General features: G+C 41.7%; 1 protein-coding gene across 1 annotated transcript in view; it reads right to left on the bottom strand.

Annotated features, from left to right (window-relative positions):
• Positions 1-1,144: 1,144 nt before the first annotated feature.
• The window catches only part of LOC119159396 (WASP homolog-associated protein with actin, membranes and microtubules), a 30,874-nt gene continuing 14,783 nt past the window's right edge, over positions 1,145-17,235 (bottom strand). Inside the window, exons 8-12 of the mRNA XM_037412137.2 lie at positions 14,055-14,141; positions 13,603-13,698; positions 10,450-10,743; positions 7,882-8,059; positions 1,145-7,791 (exon numbers count right to left, since the gene is read on the bottom strand). Coding sequence (XP_037268034.2) covers positions 7,670-7,791; positions 7,882-8,059; positions 10,450-10,743; positions 13,603-13,698; positions 14,055-14,141 — 777 coding nt within the window. The 3' untranslated portion in view covers positions 1,145-7,669. The remainder of the gene's footprint in view (positions 7,792-7,881; positions 8,060-10,449; positions 10,744-13,602; positions 13,699-14,054; positions 14,142-17,235) is intronic.

Here is a 17,235-nt window from a genome sequence, read left to right as displayed (position 1 = left end):
AAAATTGCCTGCAGCTTCCCTCGGGGGAACACTGAGGAGGATGCGGAGCATATAATTGGTTAACAGGGTGTTAAAGTGCGACTTACTTGGGTCGATGGCTAAATTGGTTAACGTGGTTGTGAAATGGGGTGTTCAATTGCGACTTACTTGGGTCGATGGCTAAATTGGTTAACGTGGTTGTAGGAGGGGGTGTTAAATGAGTGAACACGTACACACGTATGCGAAAGGGCGGCGCTGGTCGAAGGGACGTCGATCATTGTGTTTGTGGATTCGTTGGCATTCATTTCACGGCGACTTCGGACGTCGACGCGCCGTAGAAACCAACGGACGAGCGGCAACTGAGCGAGCGAGCGCCGACCTTGAGTATATATACAGCGCGACGGCGCATGCGCTGTCAGCTGTCGAATGTTCTCGAAGGAGAAGCGCGCGCGCGGCACAGATGGCGACGGCGCATGCGCTGTCAGCTGTCGAATGTTTTCGAAGGAGAAGCGCGCGCGGCACAGATGGTGGGCGACGGCGCGACAGCGCATGCGCGCGCGTCAGCTGTCGAATGTTCGAGAACCGGTGCGGACGGCGCACTACAAGGCGCGAGTATAAGATGCTTCCGCATCTAAAATGGTGCCAGTAGCTTTTTTAAAAAGGACACGACAGTGCCGCCGAAATGCGACAAAAAGATTGAAATCCGTGACGTCAGGTGTGGAGATTTCAATGCGAACTTTATTAGTGAACTTTCATTTTGATTTTCTTCTCCGTTAATGAAGACGGTTAAATTAACCTCACTAGAGTTTCGTAGCACAGAAATTATCTATATAGAGACATTTGTTCTTTCACGTTGGTGTAGCTTTAAAGATACAAATGAAACGAGTATTTACGTAGCAATTCCAAATAGTGAATTCTTGGATCAAGTATACCTATAAAAACTTCGCTTTGTGTACAAAATTTTAAATATTTAGACCACCCCAATATGACGGCCTGATGTTTAAATTACAGGTACCAGTTCTCTTTGTAATTCTATATTACTGGGATGAAATTTTTTTAGGATCTATAGAGCTGATTCTATAAGCTTGTTCCACCCCAATATCTACATGTTCCAATTACATTCCAACAATGCTATCGATAATGAACGTTAGGCACGCAACACAAATAAGGGCAATAAGCAAAAGATGCTTTATTATGCACAATAAAGGCAAAAATATGCTTCCTAGAACATATACATTTTAAAAGGGCATAAAGTTCACTGCCGCCAGTGTGAGGACAAAGCACAGCATCCGCAATGCCACAGTTTCGGATCACAGCCTTCATAGCCTTGTAATTTGGTGCTTCGAAGCACCAGCTTGACAAGAATGCCAGCACATGCCATCAAACACTCATGTATAGCAGAGGCAATGCTTTTAAAAACAAAACAGCTTTATTATGAGATAAAATAAAGAGTATATTCACTGCACATTCAGTCAATGAAGCTAGCAAATGGCAATTATTTTCTTCTATCAATAGTGTCTCAATATATGCTATTGCTCCTGCAAACTGTGCAGCCACAATTTGTTATTAACGGCCACTGTTACTTGCAGCTCAACTCTTGTTTCATCCACTGGTTAGATGCACCTAGCAGATTCACAGAAACTTCACCAAAACTGAAGCCATGGTACACATATGGCGAGCTGTTCAAAATCACGCAACTGAAGTTTTGTTGCCAACACCTAAAGCATAGCATATCATAAACATCCATGTTAAAGCACAGAGAAGCTAGCTTGTTTTCAACGCACAACTGTCAGGTGCTGTATTGTACAAAAGTAACATGCTAGGTACAGGTCGGTTCATCGATGCTACAAAACTTGCATTGTTAACTAGTCATGCAGAAGTGTGCAACACAGAAATGGAAACATCAAATCATAACGTAAACCGAATATTAGCACTGATCCACAAAATATGGCAAGCGCTAGCTTGCATTAACACCTGTTGAATGAATAGAAAAGAATGGAATGCAAGCCTGTCGACAGATTTGCTTCAAAACTGAGAGATGGGCAAGCTGGAGTGTACACATCTCAAATAAAACAATGTTAAGATATTATACAGGCAAAAAAATGATGAACACAACAATTTGTGTTTTTCATTTAGATATTTGTCTGTGCTACTTTCACTTTTCTTTTTCATTCTTTATGGCGATTACTAACAGATTGTTGCCGTACCAAGAAATTTACAAGAAACTAACACACAGCCACATAATTCCGACTAGCTCACTAGCTTGTATACAGGCATATATTATACACATATATAAAGAGGGGAAACGAGCAAGTTGCTAGCATAAGCACAATGCAATCTGCAAATGCTTGTGATACAAAAGCTGTCCCAAGCGTTCCATCAATGGTAGCTGGCCACAAATTCCTGCCAGTGTTTTTGCTTTATTCTTGATTGTGTTGCGACCACAGCATGTTCATCAGTTCCAGCAAGCAGCCTGACTTTGTGAAAAAGTATCTGCACTGCCTAGAAAAACTGAGGCTTATTGGACGAGTACATGGTCCACCAATATTTCGGAATTCTAACTAGGCAGGAACTCCAAGCACACTCAGGCACTTTGCACTTCTTGGCAATGACAAGCAAATGAAGTTATGCTCAAGGCATAAAAGTATTCGAAGTTGTCTTGATAATATTAAACAATGCAATTGATGAACCCATAATATGTGATTCTTGTCATGTCTTACGTCATGTCTTGCATGTTCACAATATCTTCTGCAAAAGGTGCCAAAGATGAGACCAGTCCTATCACACCAATTGAGCATTCTGGATAGCCTGCTGTTTGGCTACTATACCACCTAGCGAGTTCATTATACCACAGAAGTAAAAGTGGCAGTTTCAAGCTATATTTGCTTGTCACAAAACTATGGCTTTCCATTCCCTGAAACGGAGGTTTACTCTGCATGAAAGCATTTCCAATGACTGCAGTGTCCAGGAATGAAAGGCAGCACTTGACTGCCCATCATAAGCACTCATTTGTCAATCAATGCGCACGGCTATTTAGTGCACAGAGTTTGTTACACTTACCTAGAGGGAAAAGTGGCGCTGCAAGCTGTTGGACACATGGGAATGCCTGGAAATGTGAGCTTCGAACTTGACTGATTTGTATCGTAGACGAAGAGTCTGAACACCTCTAAGACGCATCTAGCTTCGATGCGTTCCTTGTGTTAAAATGGTTGATTTCTTACTAAAGGAGCACAATGTAAGCTCTTTATTTTTATCGTTTCACAAAAACAAATTTTATTTAACATTGAGAACTTCTGCATTGATGCACAATTTCACGAAGCGTAGAAGGTAATGAACAGGTGCTAAACTTGGCAGGCAGACGAAAAAGCCAGGATTAATTCTGTCACTGCTAGTTGTCTGTTTCTTTATTTTGCCGCTTGATTATACCGTAGAGCTAAGTGGACTTCTATTTCGGAATATAATATGCGTAAAAGATATCCACTTATAAAATTTTTGTTTTTGAGAAGCTTTATTTGGGGAGTCGTATCCACTTTTAAGCTAAAACCTCTCTTCACATCAGCAAACACAAGCCTCGCAGACATATACCGTCATTCACAGTGTTCCAACGGCGCCCCTAAAAAAATTCGAATAGACGGTGGCGCCGGATTGCCCTCTAGGTATATTTGTGAGAAACTCCGTGATTTAGAGTTTCAAAGATGGGTTGCAAGATTACTACCAGCATGCTAAACAAATTTTGATCCAGCAAAAAACAGAGCACTTGTTAACTATATACAACAACAAAAAAATAATTTTCTGAGTTTTGTTTACTTTTTGCTGGCACTTAAAAGGTGCCAGCAAAACATAGCCCTGTGCTAATATTAGACATTCAGGTTGTAGAACACTCAAGTTTATACACTTATCAAAGGAACAGCTGCTGCATAAATTGACTGGGCAACTACTTGCACATTAGAATAAGCCAGTAGAAACCGAGTTCAACAAAAACAATGAGTACAGATATATGTCAAGATCTTAAAATAGTCTGTAAGAGACAATAGACAGCAGTTATCAATACAGTACATATACCAAAAAAAAAAAAACGTCCTTCATGGAGCAATTTATATGTCACCTGAAGTGTCTGAAATGCCTGAAGAAAGAGCAGGTGAGATATTTGAGTGATACCTTCAGGAAGGCTCGAGGCACAGTTCTAAATATTGAAAAATATGCAACATTTTAAGTTAAACTGGCATCAAAACCATGCATATAATATGAATGTCAACATAATGCAACAGAAAAAAATGCAGCAAGAATTTGAGTTGAGATCACAGAAAAAAAAAGACATGCACTGTAAAAAAAAACGTTAGTGCTGTTTTACTATAGTCTGTTACAATCTAAGAATAAATACCTGCTCTGCCCCCAGTACTGCAGTTCCCCTGTCATTTACCTGTGCAACAGAGCAATGACTGGCAATTTCTGTTCAAACCATAACAACTTTTTTGCTTATAATTCAAGTACTGTGCATATTATAAATTAAGATTCATCGTTTATTGTTAAAATGTTGCATTTGGCTGAGCAGACAAGTTAAAATTTTTTATGAAATTAGCGAAAAAGCAATGTTTTGCAAACGAAAACTGTCGCAATGAACAACACGTGCCTCTACAGCTAAGTCATTTGCCTGAAACACGTAAAAGGTGCCAACACCACATAAATAAGTGACTGCAATTAGTGGAACACATATGAAAATACTGCCTGTAGGGGGGGGGGGGGAATGGCGATGGAGCTTGCATTTATTCTTCGGCTGTAACCCACTATAAACTCCAAGACTCTTAAAGCACTTGTACCCAGCAAGCTCTGGTACACAAACACAGGTTAAAAAGCACAAAGCCAATATTTTTTGCCAGCATGTTGAATAAAACTTTGTAGTAACCAACAAACCAAGAGAAATTTTCCTGCAGATGTGTTTGCTAAAGCTTGAGACAAATATTTCAACCAAAGTTTCTAACCTTCAAGTTTCCAGATTCTTTTAAGCATCTGCCTTAATTGTATCCAAAACCTGTGTTTTGCAGTACACCACGAAAACACAGGTTAAAAAGCACAAAGCCAATATTTTTTGCCAGCATGTTGAAAAAAACTTTGTAGTAACCAATAAACCAAAAGAAATTTACCTGCAGATGTGTTTGCTAAAGCTTGAGACAAATATTTCAACCACCATAACAATACAGTAAATGAAATTCTAATTAGAATTTTGACAGAAAAAATATATGCTACATCATTTTAAGACATTTTCAACTTAAGTATACTCTATGGTTTGTAGATTTACAAGACTGCTATGCAAGTGACTGCATTGGAACAACTGATTAAGGGAGGAGGAGGTGAGGCATAGCAGTTGCACTTTTGTGCATGCACACACAAAAAATATGCTACACCTTATGTGAAACTCTGAAAGCATGGAGTAAAAAGAAACTGGGTTAGTGCACACTCATAAAGTAGAAACTGTTTCACATTAAGATGCAGCCCCCACCTTCACAAGTTATAAAAAAGATAGTAAGGGTATTTTTGTTATTTAGGCATTAAATTACAAAAAAAGATATCTCAAGTTATCTTTCGGTTAGGGGAGTCAACATTCAGCCTGCCAACTCTTAAGATATTTTCAGACACACCAGTGGAAACACAACACATAACAGTGCACTCATGAAATGAATGTTCACGAGACCATTTCAGACTAAAACCACAAGTATAGGCAGCACAAAGACAAGTTCATGCATGATAAAAAGGTCACATGAAAGTTGTTTCTTCCTTTCGGTGGAACCAATTATTTCATAACTGCCGCCAAAATAGCAGCCACACAAGAGTAGAGATGCATCAAGACTCAATGTACACAAAATTACAGAATAGAAAATGTACAACTATATCTTAACACACTCCGAGTATGATGCTAAACGCAAAGGTATTTACATATAACAACTCGGTCTCGTAAAACTGATGTTCAAAAAACAACCGCACAAGAACTCTTCGATTCTATATTACTTGATCAAGCTAACATGTAATATATAAATGATCTCACCACATATAATAACTTCTTACCACTACAAATAATTTATAACTATCTTTTCTCTTTGAGCAGAGGTATCACGCTCGTCACAGAACACAGTCAACATTGTTCACTGAATACCACTGACACTGTGAAATTAGGCTATGCCGTAATCTTACACTTTTTATGCCAACAAACACTTTGTGCCTAAAACAATTAGAAACATCAATAGTGTAATGCCACTACATTTTTGAAAATAGAGCAGTTCTCGGCATTCAACAACAGTGTCACATACATAATCTTCCAAGGTGATGCATACCAGTGCCATGACCAGCCACACAGACAGGATGCTTCACAAAGCTGCAAGCAGTCGTTAATAGGCTGTATGTCATATCACACCAACACGTTTTAACAGGAACATAATGCACTGGCCCAAAAGTCCAAACCATGCAGCTGCACTTGAAATCATAAGCACGGCGATTGTAGAACGGGCCATCACCTGTTTTTCCGCTCCTCACCCTCGCGTCTTCACAGATCTCCACCCCATCGCACTCAAACAGATTCGCATATGCACTGAAATCAGTTTGGTCACCATTTTGTACAAAGGCTAGCACAAAGAAAAAACACACACTAGTTCACTCTTTTTATCTCCAGCAGCCCTGTCTAGGCTCTGAAAAGGTGAACGACATAACTGTACACCACATAATGACTCCCTATGTGCCCTTCCTTGCCCAAAGCATTAGCCCTCCAACCACAACAACAGCACCTAACCTCCAAACAGAATTTTTAAAGACAAGATGTAGAAGAGATTAGCTTGCCTCTGAAGCTCTATAGGCCAGAGGTAACACTAGTTGCGCCTTGAAATGGAGAAGCACAAGAGAGACGAGACCGGCGGTCTATTCACATGTACAATTTTTTTTAAATACCAGAAAATTTTCAAACATTGATTAGAGGAGTTTGTGAATCGCAGTAAGTGCAGAGAATAGCTGATGTACACCTTCTCACCTAACAAGGCATGAGAAGACTGCCAGTGTATACCTGTTACCAGCCTAACGTATCAAAATATTACATGGCAAATGGGAAGCAAAAATTTTTTCACTCCCTTGACAGGCATGTAGCAGCAAGCCCTATTATAAATAGCATTGCCAAAAAAAAATGTGAATTCTTGCAATGACTATAATCTCAAGAAGTTCAGGGTCTGCCTTATTTTTTTAAAAGCGCTGATCACAGTTAAACAAGCACAAAATCAAACATAACTTTGCCCCCTTTCCGTCGTAAAATGAAGACCTTCACAGACAGGTACACGCATTTCATGCAGAGATTTATGAGTGATTAGTTTCTGTGAAGCAAATATCATGAGCACACCTTTACAGCAATAACTCCACCTAATGAAGCAAAATGCTGCAGACAATATGATGCATTGAACATTCACAATGAGGAAAGCTGTTCATCTTCTAGAAAACTGTGCAGAAGATTAACCCTTACCAGCTCACCCAGTTTTCAATGCTCGAGGAAAGCAGTGTTTTGACTACTGCAGACTGCTTATGTGCACGAACAAAGCACCACAAAAGCCCTCACAAATATAAAAGCGGCACATAATCTGCATTGCAATGCATTCAACACCTGTTAAGGACGGAAATTGGAGCACAAACATCAGCATTTTAAAATTTTATGGGGTGCAACCTACTCAAAATCACTGTTTTCACTCTCATGGTCGGAGTTATCAGGTCCATGAGAGGCAATGTTAATCTTTGTAAGAGCTGCTTTAAGAACTGCATTGAAGTCCTTGGACTGACCTCCAGTTGCTGAAAAAAACAAAAAAGCATGAATGAATTAAAATTGTAAAGGTGCTCTTAAATGATGGTGTTGGGTGAAATTATAACAAAGATGACTACCTGAATTTCTATTCTTGTCATCGTCAGAGGTAGCGGCTTTCTTGAGTTTGCCACGAGCAGCAAGGATTTCTGCAAGGTTGATAGTCTTGCTAGATTCTGCTTGTTTAGGCTTTGACAGATCTTGCTTTGGTCCAGGCTTCCTGAGTGCTGTCAGTGGAATGGGATTTAGGGCAGTCGGCTGCAATGAACAATCAGATCCAGTAAACCTCTCAATATGCAACACCTACAAACAGTATTAAGCTTTATAACCCAATCACTTAGAGTGGCCCCCTTATCTGCGCACAAGCAGGGAAGTTTGCGGTTACCATGAAGATTGATTTTTTCAGTGCGTCGGAAGGCTGTTCGACCGCTTCAAGAAGCGACATGGGCAGGTGTTCCGCAACGCGTGTGGTGAAAGAGGTGCGGTTGACGAAAGTGTTGTGCAGGACTGGCGGTCTGGACTATCCGCGCGCCTTTCTACGTACGAGCCGTGCAACATTATCAACACTGATGAGACAGTGCTGTTCTGAGACAACTGCGTTCTGAAACAACTGTTCTGAGACAACTGCGTTTAAGGGGAACTCGTGCGTCGATGAAAAACTAAGTAAAGAGCGCGTGACAGTTCTTTTGGCTGCTGACATGACCGGCACAGAGCGGCTGCCGCTGTTGGTGATCGAGAAGGCTGTGAAGCCAAGATGTTTTAAGAATATTAAGCAGCTGCCTGTCGACTACCGGTTCAACAGAAAGGCTTGGATGACTGCCGAACCCTTTCAAGCCTGGCTGCATCAGCTAGACCGCCACTTTGCGGCCAAGGCTCGGAAAGTGTTGTTGGTGCTAGACAACTGTAGTGTGCACACAAAGGTGTCTGGGCTCGAAAACATTGAACTGCTATTCCCGCCTCCGAGCACAACAGCTTCCCTGCAGCCTATGGACCAGGGAATTATACAGTTCGTAAAAAGCTGCTATTGACGGCAGGTACTCGAGCGGATGTTGCTCCGCATGGAGTCAGGCAAGCAGTACGAAGTAAGCCTGCTAAGCACAATCTACATGCTGACCTACATGTGGAACAACACACCGCCTGCAGTTGTCGCAAACTGCTTTAGGCATGAGCTTCGTACATGACGCTGCTAATCCGGGTGTGGTGGCCGATGAGGAAACTGGCAAAGAACAAGACGGCCGCTATGCGAGCATCATGCCAGCTGATGTGCCCCTTGGCGATTACTTCCCAATTGACAGCGATGTTGCCGTGGCCGACACAGTGACCAACAGCGATATCGTCGCCGAAGTCTTGGACAGCGAAGGGGAATCAGCTGACGAGGACGTAAGTGATGCTAACGAGCGTCCACGCCACATAATGATGGAGGCTGCGCATGCGTTGGCTGTTCTGGAGGACATATGCATGCTTTCCTCAGACAGTGTTGGCAGACTAAGCCACCTGCAGGAACTTCACGAAGTTGTGACTGCGTCGCACATTGTGTTGGTGAAGCAAACTGCTATCACAGACTTTTTTAAGAAATAAAAGTCTGATGGTGCAGGAGACATTCTTCAAGTGTTTTGTTTGTACTCACGATAATTGGTGCCCTCGGGTAATTCGAACTTTCTCTCCGGTCCCATAACGTCCAAATCAACGGGGGTTTTACTGTATGAAAGGCTAGTAACTCATCTGCTGTGTAATACTTGCTCTCATCCAGGATCATCACATTATAAAATTGTGGTTAGGATTTGCAGACGCTGCAGTGTGCAAGAACACGTGCAAGTTCTTTTCTTTTCTCTAGAATACGGTCATACTGCATTGCATGGCTCATACGTTCAACGTAATACCTGCCGCAAGTCAGGGGAATTGGTAGACAACTTCTGCCTCACATTTAGAGTAAGCCGAAGCATGTTTAACACCACAGCCTGAGGATCCTTCAGCAGTGGTGCGAAGGCAGAGCTGAGATGGCTTTACGGGGGCAGAAAGAACAAGGAGATCATATCTGCTTGCCACCATTTTGAGGTTCTGGGTCACCTTATGAAAATAAAATACCACTGCAAGTCCTACGATGCAAGTACCCGTGCTTGCTACCACCGATTGCTTGCTGCCTTTGATCTTCTGCAGGAGAGTTCCCGCCACTGACATTAACGACAAATCGCAGAAAAAATCAGACCACCGAAAAAATTTCCCCTTCTTCCTTCACAGAAAGGGCCTCACCCAGGCAGGCCTTAGGTTAGTAAGGGTTCATTGGTCAGCTACCACCTTATGCAAAGATCATGTGACCCATGGTCCCCTTTCCCACAAAGAAGGTCCCCCACTTGTTGCCTTGGCAACGGGAGGCATAGTCTAACCTTTCAAGCGGTTACATATACAAAAATTCTTTACCCAAGGAAATGGATATAGAAGCACCTTCTATAGTAGCTCAGTTGGTACAAGATTGGACACGTTTTGCCAACCGTGCGTTCGAATCCCACCAAGAAAAAGGGAGACATTTTGTTCCCTTTAATTCATTTCCATTTACATTCTTACTGCAACACTAACGCTGAAGACTACAAATAATACCTATGCTCTCCCAGGCCTAACTGTTTTTCAGATACACTGCAATACGGACTCACCGTTAATGCTGGCATCAGTGGTGGTGGCGGAGGCGGTGGAGGAGGAGGCGGTGGTGGCGGTGGGAGTTGCACAGCAGGCGGTAGTAATGGAGGGGGTACAGGCAGAGACAGGTCATCCTTCTTGTACTTGGTGCTTTCGGAGGAGTTTTTGAACGCTTTTCTTTTGTCCGCTGCAGTGCCATTCTGGAGTTTTGAGCTCTGCCTTGGGCTCCTCGGAGATGGTGACCTCGATATCCCCTCTTGACTAGGCTCCAGCATAGTGCCATCAGCATTTCTTTTGCCATTTTGATATTTCTGCATCAGTTGGAGCACATATGAAGTCATGCGTAGTTAACGGCACAAAAGCAGTTACTGTAACAATGTCAGAAACTAATCTCACTACCGTACTATCCCACTTGCTTTTTGCAATGAATGTATTAGATGACAAGCTTATAAAAGACCTATGCTTGCTATGCAACTAAACACAGTGAGTACAGCACAGCAGTTGGTGATTGCAAGGTTGCACTAGGTTGCATCTATAATTGCTCTAGTATGCAACATTAACTTTTTCATTAGTCCCAAATGGGTGTTTTTATCCATGAATTCACAAGTAGGTAGCATACACACTCAGTGCACCATAGCCAGCCAGTCTTGTGTGTCTTGAATTTTATCGGCTCACCGAATGCACTGCATTAAGTGACATTCCTAAAGTCCAAAACCCAGCGAGATCAACGACATTCAAATCCAGAAATCCAACACATAAATTCAGCTTAGCTTCATATTTCTCACTGATGAACATCTAAGGATCCCAGCATTCCTAAACTGCTGCCCTAATTTTTTCTAAACTGCTTCCTTAACAACTAGTGTAGGCTGTTGGACTCAAGTTGTGCTGATCACGTATGAATATACACTACTCAAGTGTATATCAGGAAATCATTTGTCAATATTAAGCGCAAGTATCAATTTACCGCAAGAGTGTTAAGATGCAGAAGATCTGGCATAGTCAAAATGAGTAAAAAATTTTTATGGATGCTAAATATAGCAACAGGCAGTTTTGCCATATGCTACCAAGCAAATAAGTGAATACTCATCACAAAAACTCCCCGCATCTCGCGAAGTGAATCATGACAAGTAGGCGAAGCTAGCTCTCGAGCTCCATACGTCGGAGTCGCTGACTAGTATAAAGGGTTTGCGCTTGTAGGTGTTTATATTGTTCTTTTTCAATTATGATTAATATTAGACTATTATTAAATCTTTTTTTGTGTCTCACATATGTTTCAACTATATTGTACACTATACTTGGGGGTCGTCCCAAATAATGTAGCCGTGACAATGGACACCAAACAGGTCTCGAGACTAAGGCCCAAACAACGAAACGTTTCTTTCCTTTGACCGCGTCCTCTCCTTACGTGAGGCTTCCTTACAACCAAGTACAGACGGAGGAAGCAAGCGTACTCTAAAAGCTCCCTTAACCCGTCCTCGCGGGAGGAATGGTTGCCGCGCTCCTGCGTTCGAGATTATCGAATATAAGCTTTGCTCACAAGCGTTTATTCTGTAAAAAAAAAGTTGGGTCACCACATCACTTCCAAATTGAAGTGTTAATATAGAGACGTGTGTACGCTTTCTTCAAACTACGATTACTGAATGTGAAAAGCCACCGTAGTTGAGCGCAAAACGTGGTGCATTCTAGCAACACTGAAACGCCCGCCTCTTTAAACGCTGTTATGGTGCCTGGCACCGTGCACGCACGCTCGCCGTCGTGTCTCCCCGCAGGGGTGGGGTGGGAGGGTTGCCTCGAAAACTAAAACATCACGTAGGCTAGCTGTGAGGCGAAGCGCTCGTTCAGGACAAGGAGCGGACCTAACAGCGCACGAAGGTAGTCCCAAAGCAACCTTAAGCTGAGGAAGCACCGAGGAAGTCTTCACCGAGGGCTCCTCAGTGAGGAAGCTTTTAGAGTGACATAAGGCGGCCTCACAAAAATGAAGGCTTTCTTACTGAGGAAAGGAACATTTCGTTGTTTGGCCCTAAGGTGCTTCACCCCTAAAAGAAGCCCAAAAGAGTAGGCGCAATGTATTTTCCCATTATTCAGAATAATTCTAATCATTATTTTTTTAAATGTCACTCAAACACAAAGGGTAGTTTGAAAAATCACCTAATTGTCTTGTGCTGAAAAAAAAAACCTATGTACTATGAACAAAAGCATATACTGTAGCTACTACTAAAAATTGTTGCTTGAGTAGTTTCATCATTTGGTTGGAGGCACATTTGCCAGCGCATGACTAACCTTACTTGTGATTTTCCTCAATGTTTGTTTGACTGAATGTTTACATGAATTGCCCCCAATGTATGGTCAAACACTCAACCATAGGCTCAGGGGGGGCAACTGCACCCACTGGATGACGGGGGGAGAGGGGGCTGTGATGAATTTTCGCACCTCTTGATGGGGAACCCTGCGTTTGCCTATGCAGTCATCTACTCAGTCATCGACGAACATACTATTAGTGAACGACAAATGCACACATTGATGATGAGATTATGACTAAATTAACTATACTATATTTGCAGGAAAGTGCAAATAAGCCCAAAAAATGTGACAAGCGACTGGAAAATTCTACAAGCGACCCAGTGAAAAAAAAGAATCCCCCAAGCGGAACTGACAACTCTTATAACAGACATGCTCAGACTGATGGCATATTACTTGGCGGAGCTCCTGCAAGCAAAGTAATTAAACTGAAAAAATTTTGGGTGTGGATGTAAATTGAGCTTAGGCCTACAGGGCAAAGGTGAAATCCCATACAGGCTTAACAGCCACAATGACTCAGCAGTTGAAGCTGAATCAAAGAAAACCTAGCAAATGAGCATATACACTAGTATTTTAAGACCTTGAGGGTTCCGCTGACATTGTCGCTGCTCTTGGGGCACTTCGCAACCACTGCAACCTGGGGTTATGAGCGTTATGGGAAGATGACACTGTCCTCCTATGATTTCACGACGAAGAGCGTGTATTGCAGAAAACGCTATTCCGTTCCAAATCTTTCTGGCCAAGCTTTAATGTTCACCAATTTTCCCAATCACATATATCAATAAAAATGAAAAAAAATTATTCCACATTGATTTCGCAGCTCACCACATTTTACACCTGCACAGCTTCAGCTGTAACACCTGCTTACATACCTTTTTGTATTCCCTGAGCCTTTCCAGTGTCTTCCTGCGCTCACTATCAATGCGATCGTGATTCATCTCCAACGTCTTGCGTATCTCTTCTCGTCTCTGCAAAATGCCCATTCATGTCAGTCATCAACAAATACCGGCCCGAGAACAGGCAAACTACAAGAACAATGCAGTCAAGCTGGACAGATACATCCATGCACACACACCCAAAAAAAAACGAATGACACAATAAACGCAAGAGAAATAAATGTACACTAGTACTAGAAAATTCACGGCTGATGACCGAAAACAAGCTAAGCTAAGCCGCAATAACAGACATAATGTTAACCTTAACCTACAAAAAATACATCTGTTTAGGTAAACTCATTTGTCAAATTGCATCGCATCATGCATAAGCAGAACATAACATACACATAGCAGCTTAAATCTCTACAAATTATATGTTTCGAACTTACTATATGGACAGCGTGGTGCTGCTTGATCCGATTCTTCTTCTCTTCCTTTCTCTTTACCTTTTTCTGGTGTTCAGCAATGCAGGCTTTCTATAATAAAGAAAATACATAATGGGAAGAGATACTGGGAAATTACAAGCAATCTCTATTCTGACCACCTGGTATTTTTAGCAGATAAAAGAAATGTTGGTATAGGGTGTATGCACTTGACGTCATCTACGAGGATCGCTAGCACCGGGGGTCGCCATTTTAAGGTCTGCATGTTTGCCACACACGCATAAAATTCGCTGCACGCGCTGTGTTCCAAATCCGCACAGCAACATGGATGCTTGAAACCTCAGGAACACTTTCCGCATGCCGAAACATGGACAGCAGGACAGTGCATACGAACGTACCTTCAAAATGGCGCGGCAACGGTGTTGCCCTCTTGCGGATCAAGGTTACCCCCTATATTACGTCTTTCTTACAAATGACCTATTTCATAGTTGAGACATAAAAATTTTCTCATAACTGCTCCAAAGCATGCAAAGATATGTCTAGAACTAAAGAAAGATGAGGGACAAGCTGAATTTATATTTTGTAGAAATTCCTACTATATTTCATAGCTCTGCAAAGGTTATTTATCAGTAAAATGTCTAACAACGCTTAACTTTTGGTAGCTGGGCGTCTAAACTTGCAAACCATAAATGACGGACAGGTGACTGGCCTACCTTACTGAGTTAACGTTAGTAAGAGGAAAAATATACCAAATCTACGCTTAGTTTAGTTTCTTACCTTTTTTCAAGCTGTCACATGCATAATAGAGCAGGAAGTCAGGCTAGTTGCTTTTGTTTAAAATGTAATGAATTGCACAGCACAGAATACAGGACTGCATGCTTGTCTTTCGTCCTGTACCCTGGGCTGTACAATTCAATCGCTTATGTCACACATGTAACACTCTGACGCAGTAGCTTCAAGCATGTGACCTGCCAAGACCATGCACTATAGTTTGCCCGACTTTCCTTAAAGATTCATTGTTCTTCATACTTTATCTGCTCCTATCTTGAAGTACTTTTTTTTTTCACACATGAAGACCCATAGCAGATAGGAGAGGTCACATATGACACAGCCTCAGACATCAGTGGCCATGACTATGAAAGGCAGTGATGTACGACTGAGATTTGGTAAGTATGGGCAATGCTAGCAGCCCTGACAAACATGAGGTTTTTTTCTGTTGTTTATTGCCAGTGCAGCTTACTGGGACTGCCCAAATGGTCTGAGATGCAAAGAAAGGATTGCAGATACAGCACCACTAGAGCAACTGCAATGGAAATTCATAGACACAACTCGGCAAACTGCAATTCATCCACAGAATATCCCCTAACTCACACCAGTCTTCACGGAAGTCTTGCTAGGCACATTGTTCTTATTCTAAATACATTACACTTGCTAAAGGCACATGTGTGAAGCACTACACACAATTTTTTTGTCAACTCTGCCCTAATAAAGTACTTAAAATACAAAAAGAGAGAAGGAAGACTAATCTGTAAACAGTCAAGAACACAGAAAGGGACCAAGAACAAAGACAGATTACACTTGTCCATCCAGACCACACAATACAAGGCTGTTTTATTGTACACAATTACAGTTCATAAGTTAGAATTTAACTCTCTCGTTATCATGCCTATTCAGATCGATCACTGGTGATCGATGCTTTGGATTGCCAATTTAGGCTTTTTAATTTGTTTCTCGAGCATCAAGAACTTTCTAGTAACTAGTCCTGCTAATTGCCTTTCAGAATCAACTTCAATCTGCCTGTTCTGGCAACATAGTGATTTTTGACAGACTTTTGCACATACCAATGTATGTGTGTTGGGAAAATGCACTTGACTAGTGCACTTGACAGAAGTGTGTGCCCCTCATTCTTATGCAACCGTAACATCAAGGTTCTGTAATCAAAAGAGCCTTTGCAAGTCGCATATCAAATTAAGGTGTCAGCTTCGCAATCTGACAGTGTTGAGCGGTAATAATTGCCAGAAATTTATGCCAACTTTTTTATGGAAAGCTGTTGCTGGGAGTTGAAAAATTTGTTACACAAAAAAAATATTCCCGAAGGTCCGCCACATGTATAAAGTGTGGAGGTGGCCTTCTCACACAGTTTTCAACACCTTTGGTTTCGCTTAAATTGTTATATCAGACACAGGGTTGCAATGGCATTGTTGTCACGCTCACTTGGGTGTGCAACTGTGCAGTAAAAAGCACGTGTCGCTCTAAACTGTCTTGCAAGTGTACCTGAATTGAGTGAGCACGATCTTAAGAGTTCGAGGATGACAGCACCTCAGCTTCAAGTTTTATGGCAATGATGTTTTGCATCAGCCTGAGACATCCGCAGCTGTCCGTGGGTTTTTGTTTACGGCTTCAAGTTGTCTCCTCTGCCGCAAGTGTGTAGCTGCTGACCTTTGTGCAGAATCTCATAGCTACTCTGGTTACGTGTGAGGTCCACATGCCGCTGGGGCGCGATATGCTGGCGTCGGCTGCATAGCTCCTCCCCACGATAGGGCCACCAGATTACAGGGCCACCAGATTACATTACATGAGACGTTCCAGGACTGCGCACGATATACATGTATATTTGTTTTAATACGATGTGCAGAAATTCAAAGAAATATGCTTGGATGCATATATCGGAAAGCCAACCTATGCGAAGTGAGGTGGCTCATGGGAAGAGGTGGTGCTACACTGAAAAGTGGAGTTTATCAAACATCAAATTTTTAAAAGCATTATTTGCATCACGGATATCCATTTATAGCCAAACACCTGCAGACTCTCATAGCAAAAAAAATAAATACATTTACTGAGAAAAGTGTACGAGTTCACTTGTGGCTCACAAAAAAAAAAAAAACAAGCAATGCTTCACTGCCTGGCATGAGCAATGTAGCAGCACCTCAATTCTGATTTTCTTAGTCTATGTCATAGAAACATATTGTACAATATTTAATATCTTTTCTACAGTTCCTGGGTCATTTATCTTCAAAATGTATATTCTGAATTTTTTGTTTTAAATATTTTTGCATATATAGTGTTCTTCATTGCACCGTTTACCAGATGGCAACCAAAACTTACCCACTTTTTATGTTTTTATTCATTCCAAAATATTTTTGTTGTGCTACAACTTACATTTTTTTGGAAAAAGCATTTAATTGTG

This window comes from Rhipicephalus microplus, chromosome 1 (genome assembly GCF_043290135.1).
Source record: "Rhipicephalus microplus isolate Deutch F79 chromosome 1, USDA_Rmic, whole genome shotgun sequence".
NCBI classification, from domain to species: Eukaryota; Metazoa; Arthropoda; class Arachnida; order Ixodida; family Ixodidae; genus Rhipicephalus; species Rhipicephalus microplus.
Note: the sequence above shows the minus strand (reverse complement) of the source record. Positions and strands in the feature narration are given on the sequence as shown.